General features: G+C 40.2%; 1 protein-coding gene across 2 annotated transcripts; it reads right to left on the reverse strand.

Moving 5' to 3' along the window:
* Window positions 1-544: 544 nt before the first annotated feature.
* On the reverse strand, window positions 545-12,080 carry QNG1 (Q-nucleotide N-glycosylase 1). Of its 2 annotated transcripts, XM_008541104.2 has the most exons (5): window positions 11,330-12,080; window positions 10,544-10,803; window positions 5,456-5,651; window positions 3,344-3,465; window positions 545-1,360 (listed from the first exon to the last, which is right to left on the reverse strand). In XM_008541104.2, exons 1-5 carry the CDS (start codon window positions 11,664-11,666, stop codon window positions 1,262-1,264), a joined length of 1,014 nt encoding a protein of 337 aa, XP_008539326.2. In that variant the 5' UTR covers window positions 11,667-12,080; the 3' UTR covers window positions 545-1,261. The 2 variants fall into 2 exon arrangements, with proteins under 2 accessions (XP_008539326.2, XP_008539325.2); XM_008541103.2 differs by lacking the exon at window positions 3,344-3,465.
* Window positions 12,081-16,156: the final 4,076 nt, after the last annotated feature.

The raw sequence follows: 16,156 nt of genomic DNA on the forward strand, positions 1-16,156 counted from the left end.
TCCCAGAAGCCTCCCTGCAGACGTCCCCTCCAGTGTCACTGGCCAGAACTAGACTCTATGCCCACTACTAAAGCAATCAGAGGCAGAGGATAGGATTATCATGAATAAGAAACCATTCATATTAACTCAAGTCCTCCTCTGGAACTAGGGACGGGACCACCTTCCCCTGATCACTAGGGGAGGGATAGATACAGAACCACTACTCATGGTGGCACAAGCTGTGCAGGGCACAATTCCAGGGGGACCCCATTCAGAGTCATTGTCATTTGTAAGGTTATTACGACAAATTTCCAGCAGATGGCAGTAAAGTGCTTGGGGAAAGGACGTCTTTTTCTGATTCACAGTGAGCTGACAAAGTAGATACCTAAAACACAAAACAAAAACTAAAGTCCCTATGTCTGAAAAAAAGATTACCTTAGAAGGAAGGTGGGGGTGAAGGTGGGAAATGAGAGTTCTGCAATATAAAGTAAATAATCAAATGCATTGTAAACCTTTAAAAGTTATATGTGGTAAACTCCATTTTAATGAAATAATCCATTCCAGGTTTAAGAAAAGTTTTAAAAATCTTTATTCAATTCCAATATAGTTACTCTAAAAAAAAATACTAGACAGATATCCTAAACTGAAAATCATATGTAAAAAAATCCACTGTCATTACCAATAAAAAGTTTAAAATAAGCTGTCAAGATTCATTTTTACAACAGCAGCAGCATTCATACAGCAAAGACCCCCCCATATCAAATGATTAAGATATATAGAAAACTACTACACCTTGAGAAAAGAGATCAATTGAATGGATGAAATATTACCACTTAAGATTAATCACATTATAAGGCATGATTAATTTTAAGAATCTGAGATTTGAAGAAAGCATTAAAGTTCCTTCACTATTTCTGTCATGTGACCACAGAAAAGAAAAATATAGGCAAAATTAAACAAGCAGACCAAAGAAAAAGTTGTGTATACAGAGTGATACGTTAGGAAAATTTTTTAAGTGAGATTGGGTATTCAATTTTCTTATTGCTGTAACCTCTACCACCTTCTTTGAATAGCAAAGCAAAATTGTACAAATGATTATGGGATATAAAAATGCAAGGAGTTTTCTTTGGATCAGTTTACACTTTGAGTCAATAATATATGCAACGTGTGCGATGAAATGGAATTCCTTTCATATCTTCCCTGTGATCACGGGCATAGTCCCATAAGTAATAATCCAGAAGAATGGAATTGATCTCTCCACTAGTTTTTTCACCCTTTTTCTTCATAAGCTCCAGAAGACAATCCCGGACCAGCTCAACACACCAAAGTGAACAGCCTCTGATCTCCACTTCTTGCCTATTCCCATATGAGAGCATTTCTCCTGCAAGGGGGAAAAACAGAGCAAGAAGCACTAAGAGTCAACAACATAAAATCTACTCAGAACTTTACTGTGGAACAAAACACAGTATTTAAATAGTGCTCATTTTAAAACTGTAAACCTCAGACTTTATTTTCAGTAATGTAACCATCTCTAAACTCAGACATTAATTCAAAACTGTAAGTTAAGTTCCACAAGGATAAGAACCATGTCTGGCTTCTTTGTCTCAGTATTCCTAGGACCTAGCATAGTACCTTGCACATACTAGCTCTGCAATAAATATATGCTAAATGAATGTGGGGTAACCATAAATTTTAAAACATGACAGCAAGATTATTAAATTATTGAACAGAAAAGATTTAAAATTGGGTTTGATGCCAGGAAAAAAAAATTATTGCAAAATTTGGAGGACTCCTACGGAGCCAAATAAATACCACCTCCCTTCCTCATCGAGAACTGAACACTGTCTTGGGTAAACCCTAGGTGCATCAAAGAGAACCTGAGAAATCAAAGCTACTTACTTGAGCAAGGAAAACCATGATCATTCTTTAGATTCAGGATCCTTTAGTCAGTTCTACCTGAATATGGAGCTGAGAGCTCCCATAGGACCTGCGGTCTATTCAGCGTCCATCTCCAGGGTATATCTGATCCTGCAGGGTGGGCCCTGGCTGTGCTTTGCCACAGACACTAGAGTTGGGCTCATCAACTCAACTGCCTATAAGGATCAGGCAGACAGAGTAAGTGAATGCAGCAGCCAGATGCAAACTGTGGTGAACTGGAGAGCATGTGCTGCCCTGTCTAAAGGTAGACCTAATGTTTCAATATTTCTCTATTTTTACATGAGAAGTCAGAAAGTTTGATTTTCATGTGAAACCTCTTAATTGTCAATTGTTGACAACTAATTAAAAATTGCTGGGGCTGGCCTGGTGGTGCAGCAGTTAAGTGTGCACGTTCCACTTCGGCGGCCCGGGGTTTGCCAGTTTGGATCCCGGGGGCAGACATGGCACTGCTTGGCAGCCATGCTGTGGTAAGCATCCCACATATAACGAAGAGGAAGATGGGCATGGATGTTAGCTCAGGGCCAGTGTTCCTCAGCAAAAAGAGGAGAATTGGCGGCAGATGTTAGCTCAGGGCTAATCTTCCTCAAAATCAATCAATCAATAAATAAAAATTGCTTAAAGCACTCTTCAAGCCAAACAAAACACATGTGCAGGCTATATCTGACCTCTGACCACCAATCTGTACCCTTGCACAGAGCTTCACAGTACCCAACAGGCCCTGTCATCCATTGAGATATAGGGAAAATGCCCAGCGCCACTGGGTTCCACTCTGTTATCTGAGATCTTGAGTAGTGTTACTTATGTCCCCTCTATCCATGTCTCCCCAGGGCTGAGGCACTGGTCGCTGGGGCAGGGAGAAGAACAGACACGAGCTGTACCCTCCATTTCCTTACTTTGCCCAGGAGCTGGCATACAAATCCACCCCTTCCTCTTCAGTTCTCTTGTTAATCAATTCCTCCAAACTTGACTGTAAACTTGCCAGAACTGCCAAATCAACCATGACAGTGACTTGGAGGCAGATACACAAGTAGAGCCATTAGATGAGACCACTGCCCCAGCTGACAGCTTGACTGCAACCTCGAGCCAGAGGTACCCAGTTATGCAGCACCCAGATTCCTAACTCACAGAAACTGTGAGATAATAAATGTCTGTTGTTTTAAGTTACTAAATTTTAGCATAATTTTTTACAGAGCAATAAATAACTGTAGTGACTTCTGTCCCCCAAAAAGATACATTCGAGTCCTAACTTCTGGTACCTGTGAATGTGGCCTTATTTGTAAATAGGGTCTTTGCAGATATAATTAAGTTAAGATGAGGTCATACTGGATTAGGGTGGCCCTTAAATGCCATGACTGGAGTCCTCATAAGAAAAAGAGACAGAGGAGACACACAGGGAAGGCCCCCATGGTTGGAGTGATGCACCTACAAGCCCAGGAACGCCAAGGACTGCTGGGAGCCACCAGAAACTAGAAGAGGCAAGGAAGGCTTCTTCCCAAGTCTTCAGAGGGAGCATGGCCCTGCAACACCTTGATTTCAGACTTCTGAAAGCTGTTAAGTGAATAAATTTCTATTTTAAGCCATCCATTTGTGGTAACTTGTTATCTTGGCCTTAGGAACCTAATAAAGTAAGTAATACAGCAACTCACAGTATGGGATAGGACATGGACTTTGAAACAGAAAAAGAATGAAACTATCTGAGAGGACTGACAAACATAGGTTAGAGTCCGGGAGGGTAACATGGTCAATGTATGAGGCCTGAAAGCCGGCCCTAGAATCACAGGGAAGAATCTAAATGTAGCCAGATTGCATTGTCAGTCTTTATAACTGGCTAAAAAATATGCCTTTGGTAAAGAGATGGGTTAAAGATAAAATGGACAGAAGTCTGGGTAGGCCTTCCAAGAGCTGTCCTGGAGATTCCAGAAGACGGGAAGAGGAAAGGGAATGTAAGTGCAGCACATCCTCAGGTTTGGAAGAAGTGTCATTGGAGGCCAGTTAAGGAAGCTTCCACCTCATGTAGTCAAGCCACCTGGTTCTAGATTTCACTTAAGGTAGTTTTTAAAAATCAGTGTACTATACTTGTGTGTGCTCCTTCATATTTATAGTTTCTGTTTCTCCTCTAGTTTGCTAGTAAAGTACTTTTTGGGGGAAAAAAATCCAACTTTGCTTAAATAAACTAAGGGGCAAAGAAATTTGTTCACCCTATGTCAAACTAGCTAAGGATCGCAGAGTATCCTTTCAGAAGCTGAACATAATGGAGGCAGTAACAGCTGCAGCGGGACATTTGGGAAAGAGCCTCTGGAGTTGAAACAGATAGCAGAAAAAAATCCAGACAACTCGACTCAACTATGCTGAATGATCTCTTCTCACCAGGGTTTTTCTCACAGTAGCAGAGACAGTTGGGTGCTATAAAAATTCAAGAGAAGGAGATGGATAACTCACGAAGAGTTGGGAAAAGCTATGTGGCAGAGCTAACTAAGCTTTTGTGGATATGTAAGATTTGAATTGAAAAAAAGAAAACTTGGGTAGGGAAACCAGGCAAGGGAATGTTTAGAGACAGGAATGAACAGTGTATACAACGGCAAAAAAAAAATCAGCTGAGCACGGCTGTGCGTCAATGCCCCGACTGCTAGATGTTGTTCCATTTAAAGGTATCCAACAATTAATGACCCAGAACATGAGCATTATGACATAAAATAGCTTGTTACTTTTCAAATAAGGAAACAGAAGGACAAAACGGATTGCCCAAGGCAGCATAAAAACCTAGTAGAAGCAACCAGAGGAATAATGGTACCTTTATATTGTGTTATTCTTATTTTGGGTGATTGAAATCTATTTCACAAGAGAAAATTATTCAGTCATAAAAACTACTTTCTTTGAAATTATAAAGAAAAAAGTAGCTGAAAATACTGCACCCAAAGAGAGATATTAACATGAAAATTATACAATTATTTTTCTTATACACAGAAAAGTTTAAAAAACAAAAAGCTAATTTTCACACAAACATAATTATCTATACTCATATATTATAATAAGGCTCCCACTCTTAAGAGTCAATAATCAAATCCATTAACGGTAAATAAATAAACCTAGAACAGTGAGCAATTTGAGCAAGATAACCCAGCAGCAGATCTTGGAATCTCCTGTCTCAAAATCCAGTACATCTTACCCAGCTCTCAGCCCACTTTCTATTTCACCATGCAGTGTGCTCTTCAGCTTAACCAACGCTCTTCAATACTACACCTGATGAATTCTTAGTGTTGCACACTTTCATGTAACGTAAATTTAGGTTTCATTTTATTACGAGGCTCTGAAATTATCATGTCCAAATAGTGCAATTTCCCACAATATCCACATTCTACAGTGTAAACAACAAAAAGCAATTTTGCCTGTATTTTAATTGCCCTTGGATTTTTCTTGACATGTCCTTTTAACAATAAACAGGGCTTTCTTTTAAAGAAAGGAGCTTTTGTGAAAGAAATTAGACAGAGACTCAACAAGTCACAGTATGATAAAGAATGTCTTAATAAAGCTGGCAAACCTTTGAGAAGTTTCTCTAGTAGCGCATCAGAATATTTCAGGGCTCCCAGGTGAACAAGAACCTGAGGTAATCTATAGTCAGCAAACATAGTAATACTGGAGATGTCTTTAAAGCAGCCGTCTCCTTTTCCCTCTAATACGCTCCATGTATCTGCTACAAGGATTTGGGCCCGTTTGTAAAAGGAAATTCTTTTCCCCTGATGAATGAAGAGAATATAAATGTTACTTAGGTATCTGAAAGCTTTAAGTATGCTATTTAAAAAAGACACACGTTGAAAACATTTTTCAAGAATAATCTTACTCTGTGGGTAAGAATTTATAGAACTTTTACAGTAAAAAAAGGAGGAAGTCTGATAAATATTAAATTATCTCTATCATTCTAAATTTACTTCCTATATTCTTCAAGGCACTAAATTACAATGTACGTAATCATGGTACTATTTAGTGTTCTTTTTCAATGGCATTACTTCATATACATATTTCTGTGTCACTGTAATCTACCTGCTTATTTTTAATAGCTAGATAGTATTTCTTTAGAAAGTTTCTTAATTTAAAAAATATATATTTTCTGATTGCAACATAACTCACGTTAATTGTATAAAATACAGAAGAGTATAAAGAGGAAAATAATCATCCCTAAACTCATCTCTGAGGGAGAATCACAATATTCATTTAACTGTTTCCTTTTAGTAATGATTAACTTACTTCAGAGATGAACACACAATTGATCAACAGCCAGAATTTATCCAGTCTACCATTTTTAGAAATGGTCAAAGTCAATATAACAAAGTCATATAACAAAATAAACTATGGATTATATTTATGCATGGAAAAAAGCATTATAAGATAGTGGGTTATAATTTAACTCAAAAATTCTCTATAAAATTACAAACGCAGATCAGCACAGACTATAGAAAAACCAGACAATTACAATATACTCCAAGTCCTAAACCAACAGTAATAACCTCAAATCATCTCTTGTAACTGTTTGCTAAGTGAGAATAATCAGCATTACAGGCTCCCAAAATTTATCTTGACCACCTCAGAGAATGTTTTGATAAATGACAAATAATTAAATTAAAAATGAAATTAAATTCTTCAAGGAAAGGTTCCATACAAAAATTCCTTAAGATGATAATATAGATTCCTTTACTTACTAAAAAACCTCCAAAGATACTCTGTCCTAAGAAGAAATAAACTAATATTGCTTAACTTTAAGGAATACCTATTGCAATCAACCCAGACCTCCTTTTACTAAGTAAATTAAATTTTCTAAGGCTACCATTAAGAAATTCAGTATCTTGTTTTCCAGGGCAAAGACATATGCTCATTTTTTGACATGATGTTAAGTCTGTAAATTAAATGAAGTGCTGGGGGAACAAATCATTCAGAAGTATCCTTACATCATTTGGGAATAACCTATACTCCCAAACCTATCAAAATATGACAACTTGACAACTGTTCCTCTACATAAACTGAACTTATATATGATAACTAGTTTCTAATTCGTCTAGTTTATTCAACAGCAAGACATAAATCTTAATTTACAAAATAAAACGGTATATCAAACACAATTATTACATCACAATGTTTACTATGATAGAAACTATTATCTCCCATGTTTAACAAGAGGCATAAACAGAAAAATCTAGGAACCAGAGATATACAAAAATGTTAGCATCTAACAAAACATAAATTGTCACATCCTGACCACTGTTTCCATGATAGCCAACTAGTATATCATAAAGATTAGATTATAATACCCTCAAAACTAAAAAAAATAGTAAGATTTAAGTGAGGAATCTAAAAATAAATTCAAATCATCTATAAAACATTGTCTTAAACTGATATGATGTTAGTAATCAAATGATTTTAGTAATCAAATTCTATGTCTCTAAAATATTAACTGATATCACCAAAAATACCAGGAAATCCTAAAATAACAATTTCCTATATGTTCCATAATATTGCTTTATGAGTAAAACATTTTCAAAATAGTACCATTAAAAAAATAATCATCAGTGAAAAAACTCTATGACCACGAGTTGATTTTCTTCAACAAATTTATCATGAACAAACTAGAAAGGGCAAGAATTACAAATGCTTAAGAGTACATAAAATGTTAGTGATTAAAATATCAAAGAAGCTCCTGTTTTCCATGTATATTTATCACTCTGTCAGAGTAAAGATGATAGTCTAAGGAAGCTAATTTATTAATCAGGATTTTTACATAGTTACTATATATTCTAAATCAGAGTCACAGGGGCTGGGCCAGTGGCACAGCGGTTAAGTGCGCACGTTCTGCTTCTCGGCGGCCTGGGGTTCGCCGGTTCAGATCCTGGGTGCAGACAGGGCACTGCTTGGCACACTATGCTGTGGTAGGCGTCCCATATATAAAGTAGAGGAAGATGGGCATGGATGTTAGCTCAGGGCCAGTCTTCCTCAGCAAGAAGAGGAGGATTGGCAGCAGTTAGCTCAGGGCTAATCTTCCTCAAAAATAAATAAATAAATAAATAAAACTGCATATCAAACACAATTATTGTGGTAAAATAGTTTGGGCAAATAGTCATGGGATTGTACATCTATGCAGTGGAATAGTGTAAAGCCAGTAAAAATGGTACTGTGAAAAGAAACTGTGCTATGAAAGAATTTTTATTGACATAGAAAGATGTTCATAATATGTTAAATTTTAAAACATATTACATAGCCTGATCCTAATTCTCCCCTGGCCATGGGTATACACACTCACACATACAGAAAAAGACCAAATTCTGAACAGTGGTTACCTCTTGGTACAATAGAGACTGCTTCTCTGTACTTTCCAAATTATATAACTAATATGTTTTACTTTTGGAATTAAGACAATTTTAAAATATGGATAAAAAGATATATTTGATTTTAACACTTCCTGAATTTCAAAAGCAGTCCCAAAAGTTCTTTAGAAATCCTCCAGATTTGGAATTGCATGAAGTGCTTTAATTGTGTATCTTTTAAATGAATACACAAAGATAACAGTAAATTATGCAAACATAACAGTAAATTGACTAATCAAAGTGTTAAGTGAGCACCCACTATATGCTCAGTGTTATGTCAGGAATCACAGGAGTTACAAAAATACACTGCTTTTGGGTAACACTAATGATAATCTTATGGAGAAATAAATGAAAAAAATGTAATACTCCTTTAAGAAAGTGTCAAAATTCTTAAGTATGATTTTTGTTACATTTTGGAGATTTTTTCCATAAGAATGTATTTTAGAAATGAGTACAGTACTGATGGGAAATGGTTCGGGTACTAATTTTCATTTTAAAATGCATGAGCCTCAAGATTAATCTATATCCCGGTATCAGTTTTTAAAAATTGAAATTTTTAGCAAAGCAAATCAAAAGCACTGTGCTGTAAATAAAATAGAAGTTCATAAAATGCTTAATCAATATTATTATCTAAAACAACTGCACTCCTTTCTTCCAGAAAAACAAAAAGTCAGGACAACTTGAAAGTAAATAAAGAGCCCGGTGTCCCGAATTCATTTCATCCTGAAGTCACATTAAATTTAATTTCAACCGTGTTGATTCTGGAATACATGGATTCTTCGTCACATTAATGGCAGTTTGATTTCTTTTACAGACTATTTAATATATTTAGATGGCCTGAATGACGGACCAAGGAACTTGATCCATAATTTCTTGAGAAACAAGGCTGAAATGACATACTTTGAAGATAAAGATAAATCTCAAAGGAACCTCTGCATTAGCAAAATGGTTAGTCAGAACAGAATGAAGTTCAGCAGTGGCCTAGGGCCTCTTTTTTAGGAGCTGCCTCAGCCCCATCCACACCTGCAGCAGCCACACTTACTGGTCATAATCCATGCCAGTTCAGTCAGTCCTTGCCCAGTTTTACAATAGGAACTGAGAAAGAATGTCTCCCTCTCTCTCTCTCTGGTGTCTGAAGCAGTACACCAGATGCAAAATTCACAGAACTTTTATCCTTCATGGAGAAAGTTGGTCTGGCAGTAGGACAAAAATGGAGCCAACAGAAGCAGAGGAGAGACTGAATCCTGATGGCACCAAGTCCTTGACCCTGGATGTTCCTACCCCCAATATGCATCCAAAAATTCTTCTTTCTGCTTAAGTTTTTTCTAGTTTTGTGTCTGTCACTTGCAATGAAAAGACTCTTAACATACATAATCAGGCATTTCTTACTTTATGGTAGGATGGAAAAGCAAGCTATTTCCTGACTAAATGACCTAAGATAAACTAGTTAACCTTTCTTTTAGACTTTGGTTCCCAGTCTGTAGACAGGACAATAATGCTCCTTGTCCTTGGGCCCCATAGAGCTGATCTGTGGATCAAACGAAAGTGTATGTGCAAATATCCTGTAAATCTTAAAGAGCAATTTAAACAATATTATTAGTAATTTTAGTTGTTGAATTGATTATAAAAGTGTAGCTTTAAAATTTCAATTTGACATAAGTATTAACTTATTCAATAGATTTATACCATGTCATTCCCGCGAAGTTGCTTTCAATTCCACTTCACAGTTAAAATACATAGTGATAATGGATTCCAAAAGAATTTTACAAAAACAAAATCCAAGTGTACACAGGGAGGGTATACACAATGTTCACCATTTTAAAAGCACATCTATTTAAATTTTTCCTGTACCATAAAACAAATAATACTGTTAAAGTACCCTGTGCATGAAAAAGACAACATAGTATATACACATTAGAACTTTGCAAAAAATACTTTTTGTTAGAGAGAACTTAGTATAATCAGTATTCTGATTTTCATCCAGTGAAGTAAATTTTTTGAAGCACTGAAAGGACCTCATTATCCCTAAGAGACAACATCACGTTGAAGGTCCATTGTTTCTTTAGGTTTGAGACATTTTTAAAGGACAAAGGAAAAACGACAAAACATAAGAGAAGCAATGTCTTTGAAACACTGCTTAATTTTGTTATTGTCCATAAGGAACGAACTTCAAAATTTAAGTTTTTATTCTCAAAAGAGGTTCTGGAAGGAAAAGAGTTAACTATGAGAAGACATAGGATTTTAGAATCCTAAAATCTCTGACAGAAGCAACTCACCTCAAACTGAGTCACATCTCTGTAAGAAGGAAAGCTTTCAACTATCAGGTTCAGTAACTTCTGTGCACTTTTGTCACTTTTTCGGACACAATTAAGAAAAGAACCTTCAAACTTTTCAAGCAGAATTTTCCCGGTTTCGTTGAGAATCCGATGCCTCTCTTCTATCAAAGGCATGGGAATGTCCGTGTCAGAACGGAGGACATGCCGGACCTGATCGAGGGTCACGGTGGCATAGTACGAAGCACTCGTTATTGGTATCCCTTAGGGAGAAAAGAAAATGCAAACAGTGTCGTACTTTTATATCCATTAGACCCTTGTCTGTTGTAAATACAATTAACATGAAACCAACTAAATGTTAGAGGAATACACTACAGGTGGATGGATAATAAAAAATCAGAAGCAGACCCCTCACTTTCTATTTGCTGTTTGTACCTATTCACTCATTTCTAACAACTGCCATACTACATCCGATGTATTTTGCCTGTGTAAAATGTGTTATAATACCTGTCCCTTTGTTCTTCAGATGTCATCAAAGTGGCGTTCTTTAGAAAACTGAGTTTTCTACTTAGCTGCGATGATGATAAATATCAGGATATTTCCCACTGAATAAAGATTTAATACCAGCCTTTTCTCATATCTTTATCTCAAGCAGAGGGACTGACAACGAAGAAGTTCAAGTTCACCTTATTAACACACTGTTCCATCTCCCAGCCCGCTCCTCGGCACCCTCCCAGTAAACTGAAACCACAAAGGCTGTTGGGTCCGACCCGGAGAAGGAGCACCAACCTTCGTCGAGGGCTCTGTTGACCGCGGCGCACAGGGACCAGTACCCACTGTACGTGCTCCCCCTGTAACCCACCAGACATTTGTGCTCGTCATGCTCCGACCAGAAGGAGAAGTTGAGCGTGTCTATCACAAACACCCAGTTGACCGCGGCCTCATCGGCCGCCCTGGGGTTCAGCTCGTGGAGGGCCTTCCAGGCTCCCACGCGCAGCTCGGGCCCCGAGGCCTTGGCGAGCAGCAGCTCGGCCACCCTCCGCACGCCTCCGCCATCAATGAACACATCTCGGCTGTTTTCCGCAACGAATTTTGCGGACTCCCTGGGAGTCAGGAGCCCGTCCATCCCGCCCCTCCCCTTTGGGACCGGGAACGACGCTTTGGCCCGCGAGCTGGCCAAACTCTCTTCCCTCTCCAGGCGGGGCAAGGGCCGGCTCCCGCCCTGCCCGCCGTGGGACTGCTGCCCTCACAGGGCCCGCCTCCCAGGGCGGCACCGCGAGCCCAGAGCGGGGCCCGACGCCGGGCCCCCGGCCACAGCACCGCCACACAGCGAGCGGCGCGGACCGGGAGCCGCGCGCCGGACCCAGGCGCAGGCGCTTCCGGGAAGGCGGCCCCACCCACGCGCGCCCGGGACCCGTTTCCGGTTCCGAAGGTCAGGAAACTGCCTGGAAGGCTGCGGCGCGCGCGGCCGGGAGTTGTCCACCCTGAACCGTGCGGCTGCGCCATTTTGTTGGTGTTCCCACCCTCCTTTCGGGCAAGTGGGCCTGCGCGGGGCCTGGCGTGCGTGACTCCGGCTGGTGTACGGCGTTGCCCTCACGGCTCCCGCCCCTTTCGTCTACCCCGGGGCGAAGACTGGGCTAGACGCCCTCGGCAACGCCTTGCCCCGGTGTCCCCGGGCCGTGACGAGCATTATGGCCGCCGGTGTTGGTGCAAGGGTCCGAGCCACCCCCAGACTGCGACGCGGGGCAGCGGTCCCCCACCCCCATCCCCCAGGCAGGCCTCTTCCTTTTGCTCAATTCCTGGCCCGTTTGGAGGCCGAATGGATATTAACGATTAGTTGGAACGTTTGGAGAAACGGTTGAGAAAAGTAATAAATTGTTAAATTAACATTGTGTGCCTGGAATTGTGCTTAAGTACCGAATCTTATTTAGTCCCGGTCATGAGAAAAGCGGCGGTTGCAGTCCCCGTTTTGCAAGTGAAGCTGATTGGGTCATTGTTTCGCCGTGGTCACAGCAATAGTTGAACTGAGACTCGAAACTTTATCAATCCACAAGTTTAGTGCACTTTCTACGAGCCAACTCACCAATACCAACTATTCTGGTCGTCAAGTAGTGATTCTATCAGTGGGCCTGCTGAGGAGCCATCAATGGAGGAAATAAGTATCACAACCTCAAACTTAAAAAAAAAAAAACTTTTTAATAGGATGAAGAGAAACATAAAGGAGTCAATTTAGTGTTGATCCAGATTTTCCTGGTGATGAAATTTTAGTATAGAAGCGTGTATTTTTTTCTCCTTCCGAGACTTCAATCTGCATAGATATAAAACGTTCGTATCTTTGAAAATCAACTTGAAAATAATCAGTCATCTTTGGTTATTGAGATAAAGAATCTTGGAATTTGGGAGGATGTGGAACTTTTGACAGCTATGACCCTAGAGAAGCAAAACATCTTCATCCCTCCAGTTTCTTCGTTTTGTTAAGAAAAAGGAACTTTAAGGATTCCACTATGATTTGCTTTTCCAGAAAAAGTCATTAGTACATTAATACAGTTATTAAATAAATGTAAGTCTGTTGCTTTGGGATTGTCCCTGTCTACCCCAGCAGCTCTAAGTCCTGAGAGTCAAAGAAATGGATTAGCGAGAAAATCTAACAATCTTCAAAAGAATCCAGGAGGTTAAATAATTTAGGCCATTGTCTCTCTCACTGAGGCTTGTTGACAGAAAAAAACTCAACAATCTGAATTCTTACTATGTTCAAGATACTGAATTAGACGTTAGGAGTAGTACATATAAGGGCTGACCCTGTGGCTGAGTGGTTAAGTTCAGGCGCTCTGCTTTGGTGGCCCAAGGTTTCGCAGGTTTGGATCTTGGGCATGGACATGGCACTGCTCATCAGGCCGTGCTGAGGAGGCATCCCACATGCCACAACTAGAAGGACCCACAACTACAACATACAACTATGTACTGGGGAGATTTGAGGAGAAAAAGCAAAAAAAAAAAAAAAAAAAGATTGGCAACAATTGTTAGCTCACGTACCAATCTTTAAAAAAAAAAAAAGTAGTACATATGAATAAAACATGCTTCTTTCTCTCAAGGTCCTTACCTTGAGATAAAGCATAAACTGTGGGTGGGGGAGGTTTTTTGGTTTTTTTTAAGTGTGTCTACAAGATGCTGGGAATACAAAAAGTGAGTTCTTTACTTATTCAACTTCCTTCCCTTCCTTCTTCCTTCCAAACAGAACCCTGATCTTGTTCAGGAATGCCTCCCTCTTAACCACAGTTGGCATAGCGCAGCATCCTCAGCTTTAAGGGTGGTCTCGACTGGCCTAAGTGTAATATCACCCTCTTACCAGGGACTTTGTTAGGATCACGCATACTTCCTAGTTCACCTCAGTGTGTTGCAAGAGTACGTTTGCAGGATGCTTCCAGATAAGGTTTTCCAGGAGAAATTGCAGAAGTGATTCACACTCCCTCTGGACATGGTTGAGCTTGGATATGAGGCTTGAAGTTGATGACAACCTGAGCATGAAGTCAGCACATGGGGGGGATCAAAAGAATAGCAGAGAAATGGAGCTGGAGTAACAGGCTTACATCAACTCTTAAGTCTGTCCTACTTTTTCATCTCTAGTTATGTGAGCTGGTAAACTACTTTATGGGGGCCGCTGGCCCCTGGCCAAGTGGTTAAGTTCGTGGGCTCTGCTTCGGGGACATGGAGTTTTGCCAGTTTGGATCCCAGGCGCAGACATGGCACTGCTCATCAGGCCATGCTGAGGCAGCGTCCCACATGCTGCAACCAGAGGCACTCACAACTGGAATATACAACTATGTACTGGGGGGCTTTGGGGAGAAGGAAAAAAAAGAAGATTGGCAACAGTTGTTAGCTCAGGTGCCAATCCTTAAGGAAAACAAAATAAACTTCCTTGTAGTTGAAAGCAGTTTTGAGTTGGGTTCTCTATTACTTGCTATGAGAGCTTCCTATCTTATGCAGGTAGCAAATACAGACATGGTGTCTGACATCTTATGGTCTAGTGGGGAAGGCTATCAAACGTCTGGATTGTGCTTCCAGCAACAGAAAATGAGACTGTAGTGACTAAACAAAAGGAGGATTGTTTTTCTCATATAATAAGTCCAGAAGTAGGCACACCAGGGTTGGTACAGCTATTTGAGAATGTCAGCAAGGAACTAGGCTCCTCGCTTTCTGACTCGCTATCCCTAGCATGTGGCTTTTGTCTTTACGGTTGTAAGATGGCTCTACCCTTATAGGCATTTTGTCCACAGAAAGGAGAAGGAAAGTAAAGGAACAGAGGGCTAAAGGAACATGCCAGCTGGGTATGTTTCTCTTGAAAACCTTTGCCAGCTCTACTCTATAGGTATAGGCTTTTGAAGATCAAGATGACCTCTAAATAGTCCCTAAGTTTGCATTTTAAAAGTTAACAGTGGGGGCTGGCCCAGTGGCACAGCGGTTAAGTGCACACGTTCCACTCTGGAGGCCCGGGGTTCGCTGGTTCAGATCCCAGGTGCGGACATGGCACCACTTGGCAAGCCATGCTGTGGTAGGCATCCCACATATAAAGTAGAGGAAGATGGGCACAGATGTTAGCTCAGGGCCAGTCTTCAGCAAAAAGAGGATTGGCAGCAGTTAGCTCAGGGCTAATCTTCCTCAAGAAATAAAAAAATAAAAAAATAAAAAAGTTAACAGGGGCCAGCCACCCTGTGGCGGAGTGGTTGAGTTCGTGCACGCTCCGCTTCAATGGCCCAGGGTTTTGCCAGTTCGGATCCTGGGCGCAGACAAGGCACCACTCCTCAGGCCATGCTGAGGCGGCATCCCACATAGGCACTCACAACTAAGGATATACAACTATGTACTGGGGGGCTTTGGTGAAAAAAAGGAAAAATAAAATCTTTGAAAATAAATAAATACAAATAAAAGTTGGGGGCTGGCCCCGTGGCCGAGTGGTTAAGTTTGGGCGCTCCGCTGCAGGTGGCCCAGTGTTTCGTCGGTTCGAATCCTGGGCACGGACATGGCACTGCTCATCAGACCACACTGAGGCAGCGTCCCACAGGCCACAGCTGGAAGGACCCACAACTAAGACTATACACCTATGTACCGGAGGGCTTTGGGGAGAAAAAGGAAAAAAATAAAATCTTTAAAAAATAAAATAAAGTAAAAGTTAACAAAGGAGGGAGACATGATCAGCGATGTGTCCTTATCACTTTCCCCCTCCTGAACAGCATCTAAGTTAGATTATTCTGATCATTAAGAGAACTATCATTCTAAATAGCTAAATTAAATGTCAAGCATTGGCAGCAGTCATCGCTACATCTGCTATTTTCTGTCATGATAGGCTATGGCAGATACTTAAAGGAATAGTGGGTTAAGAGGTATTCTCGAGGAAAAGTTGCACAAGTTGTCTAGAGCAATGAATGGACAATAGACATTGCTAGAGAGGAGGCCGTAGTTTCTCATATATGCAGGAGATAAGCAGAGAAGTAGAATGGATCTTGTGAAGGTAGGACATCTCAATTGTTTTCATTTCCCCTGATTTTCCCAAAGCCACAAGAAGGCTTAGCAGAAAAGAGATATGGCTCACTACTGTATAATTTTTCTCTGTTCCTTTTC

This window comes from Equus przewalskii, chromosome 22 (assembly GCF_037783145.1).
Source record: "Equus przewalskii isolate Varuska chromosome 22, EquPr2, whole genome shotgun sequence".
NCBI classification, from domain to species: Eukaryota; Metazoa; Chordata; class Mammalia; order Perissodactyla; family Equidae; genus Equus; species Equus przewalskii.